General features: G+C 53.8%; 1 protein-coding gene across 1 annotated transcript in view; it reads left to right on the top strand.

Annotated features, from left to right (window-relative positions):
• Positions 1–1,250, top strand: part of FAM155B (family with sequence similarity 155 member B) — a 26,606-nt gene extending 25,356 nt beyond the window's left edge. Inside the window, 1 exon segment of the mRNA XM_014466612.2 lies at positions 89–1,250. Coding sequence (XP_014322098.1) covers positions 89–474 — 386 coding nt within the window. The 3' untranslated portion in view covers positions 475–1,250.
• The last annotated feature ends 1,995 nt before the right edge of the window (positions 1,251–3,245 follow it).

Genomic DNA, 3,245 nt, shown 5'->3' with positions numbered 1-3,245 from the left:
GAGCAGTCAGTCCAGCTTGAAGCTCATCTCTAGGAAAGGCCTAGCTTAGCCCCTGAGCACCCACACACCTTTCTTATCCATTGGGCAGGGTTGCTGGATACTTCGCCAAAGCAGCTGGAAAGCAAGTGCTGTGACGTGCAGTGGTCTCCTGTTGAGTCGGGAAAGAAGAAGTTCAAGGAGTCTGAGGCCCCCAAAACCCACCACCAGCAATTCCACCACTCCTATTTCCACCACTACCACAAACAGTACCGCCACTACCATCCCCGCTATGACCCCCCAGGCCGTATCAGCCACAAGCCCTCCCTGCTGCCGGTCTCTGGGGGCTCCCGCCTCAGCCCCAGCAGGATCCGGCTCTATGTCCTTGTTCTCATGCTCCTCCATACCATGGTGTCCTTCTCCAGCAACCAGAGTGGTGGGGGACTGGGGCTGGAGGCACTGCCTGCCCTAGATGAGGGCCTGACTCTGGAAGAGTGACAGCAGGGAGGGAAGACAGACCTCCACCACACACTGACATCAGTTCCAGCTCCCCCAGGGGCAGGGGGAGGGGGGGCTCCTCCCATGGGAGATATAGGACCAGGTGGGGGGCGGGGGGAAATGAGGGACTACACATGGTCCCCAGCCTACTCCCACTCCAAAAGCAGCCCCAGCAGAACGGCCAGAGGGCCCCAGGGAGCTGCAAACTCATCCAGGAGAAGGCAGGAGCAGCAGGCGCCCCATCCTAGGCCCCCATTTATGGGGCTTAGCAAACAAAAAGGGGGAGAGTGGGGGCTGGCATTGTCCACCCCTGCTGAGGACCCTCACCCCAGGGAAGGAGGCTGCTATCCCAGCATTGGCCCTGCAGGGAATGTTGGGGGGCCCAGAAGGGAGCAGCTCTTTCCCCCCTTCATATTCCTTTTGTTGCCAAGATCCTTAATTCCCTTCTGCCCATACCCCAACACGGACGGTGCAGTGGCCCTCCTCCAGTTCACCTTGGCCCACATGAGACCACAGTAGGGAAGTGCCAGGCTGGGAGATGAGGTGCGCACAGTCACAGCTGGGTCAGGACTCCAGTTAACTGCCCCACCACCCTAGGCAATGAGGGGTAGGAATGGGATGCAGAATGAGTGGTGAGAGAGTGGAGATAGGAAAGAGGGAGAGGAGAATTGTAGGCAGAGGGCTTAGAGCAGCGGTTTTCAACCTGTGGGTCGTGACCCCTTTGGCGGTCGAACAACCCTTTCACAGGGGTCGCCTAAGACCATCCTGCATATCAGATATTTATATTACGATTCATAACAGTAGCAACATTACAGTTATGAAGTAGCAACGAAAATAATTTTATGGTTGGGTCACAACATGAAGAACTGTATTTAAAGGGCCAGAAGGTTGAGAACCACTGGCTTAGAGAGATGGCTAAATGGGTTATTGCTACCAGGCTTTGGGGAGGTGGATGATCAGTGTTGAGGCAGGCTCAAAGACAGCTCCCCAAATCAAAAAGTGATGTATAAGGAGCCCTGTGGGGGGAAAGTGCAGGAAATGGGTTGCTGGGCCTTGAAACAGAAGGCTGAGGTCATATGGTCAGACTGCCGCTGTCTGGAGGGCCATATCTTACAGAAGGTGCACATACTCCCAAGGGCCGCTCTTGCCCTGGAGATCTTAGCCTTGAGGACAAAGACATTTCCATTTCTGATCTCCATGGGGAGGAGGGACTTAAGCCCAAGTGGGTCAGGCCTGGCCTGGATCCCCATACTCCCCCATCTTGCCCTAGCCCAGACCTCCATGAAGGAGAATCTGGTGGCATTGCCCCAGGGCTTTCCAGAGATGAGCCCCCACCCCCCATCCCTACCCTGTCCCCATCCCCAGCCTACCAAAGAGTATTCATCTCTTCCCATCTCTGACCCCATGATACACTATTCCAATAGTGAAACAACCAGACTCCTTCTCACCCTGTACCTGGTCCACTGATCCAGCCACCCTTGCTCCTTGCTGGAGAACATCCAGAAACTGGCAGAAAGGACCCACTGAATAAAGAGAATGTGCTGTCATCTGTTGGCTGACAGACTTGAACTATTTAGCCAGGTTAGAGGGCTGAGTGAGAGAAGAGTCATCAAGAGCCCTTTGGGAGCCATTAGCCTTGTGCTGATCTCTTGGGAGTGGGAGACCACATTGCCTGGACATCTCAAAGCCAATAGGAAGCCAGAACTGTTCTGGAACAGGCCAAGCGGCTTTGGTGCCAGAAGAACCTGTGTCCTAGGATGTGATGCCAGTGAATTAAGGGGATGGGTAGCCGCTCTTTACATTAGGTAAAACCAAGAAGGGAATCGAGAGGGGACAGCTGAAATTGATTGGCTGGGGGATAAATGGGAGACTTCCCTTGTAGAGAAGGAATCATTCAAGGGCCTCAGCTGTGTCCCAAATAGACTTCATGAGACTGGGGAGTCCTTCCCTGCCAGTTTTCTCATTTCTCACAGCATGCCCCCTTCCCCCACCCATATGCCCTGCCCACACACTCCCCTGTTTGGCCCTCAGCACTTTGGGCCTAGCCACATACCCCATCCCTAGAGTGCTCTTTTCAGCTGGGGAGGGAAAGAGGTGCTGGCTCCTTTCCAGAGATGCTTATGTAGACATGAGAGACCCTAGGTACTGCCTTCTAACTCCTGCATCCTCAGGAGGGGAAAAGGGGACTGGGAAGTAAAGGGGGACCTAAGGGCCCTAGGGAATGGATCCTTGGAGACTCCCATCCTCTCTTCCCCCTCACCAAGTGCCCAGGAGACCCCTGGCTCAGACCAGCCCAGGGCCTTGCCCGGTGGCAGGGGAAAGGGGCACCTCACTCCACCTCAAAGTCATTTGATTGTCCCTATCCACCCCACCACCCAGATCTTACACTACTCCTCAAGCTGCCCTGCCCTCCATCACAGGCAGCAGAGCTGGACAGCTTTCTTACGCCATTTTCTACACTGTGCTTCATGAGTAGGACTTTCTTGCACTAGTTTCTATGACTGAGTCTCCAAGCTGGATTCCTAGTAGTCCCCTGTTCCTTCCTCCCTCACCTGGCTATGATTCAGTTGTCCCCCTTCCCCCGCCTCTGTGTTTCGGGTGAGAGTCACTGTATGTGTACTGCTATCTGTTTTGTTGCAATGTGGAGGAAGAGGCCTTTTCTGCTCTTTGTGTAACACCATAAAGAAAATAAATTGGAATAAGTTGATGAAAAACCCTTCCCTTTATGGTTGTGGTTTTGTGTATCGAGATACTATCAAAGAAAAATCTAT

The sequence above is a fragment of the Myotis lucifugus genome, unplaced genomic scaffold (genome assembly GCF_000147115.1).
Source record: "Myotis lucifugus unplaced genomic scaffold, Myoluc2.0 scaffold_4, whole genome shotgun sequence".
NCBI classification, from domain to species: domain Eukaryota; kingdom Metazoa; phylum Chordata; class Mammalia; order Chiroptera; family Vespertilionidae; genus Myotis; species Myotis lucifugus.
Note: the sequence above shows the minus strand (reverse complement) of the source record. Positions and strands in the feature narration are given on the sequence as shown.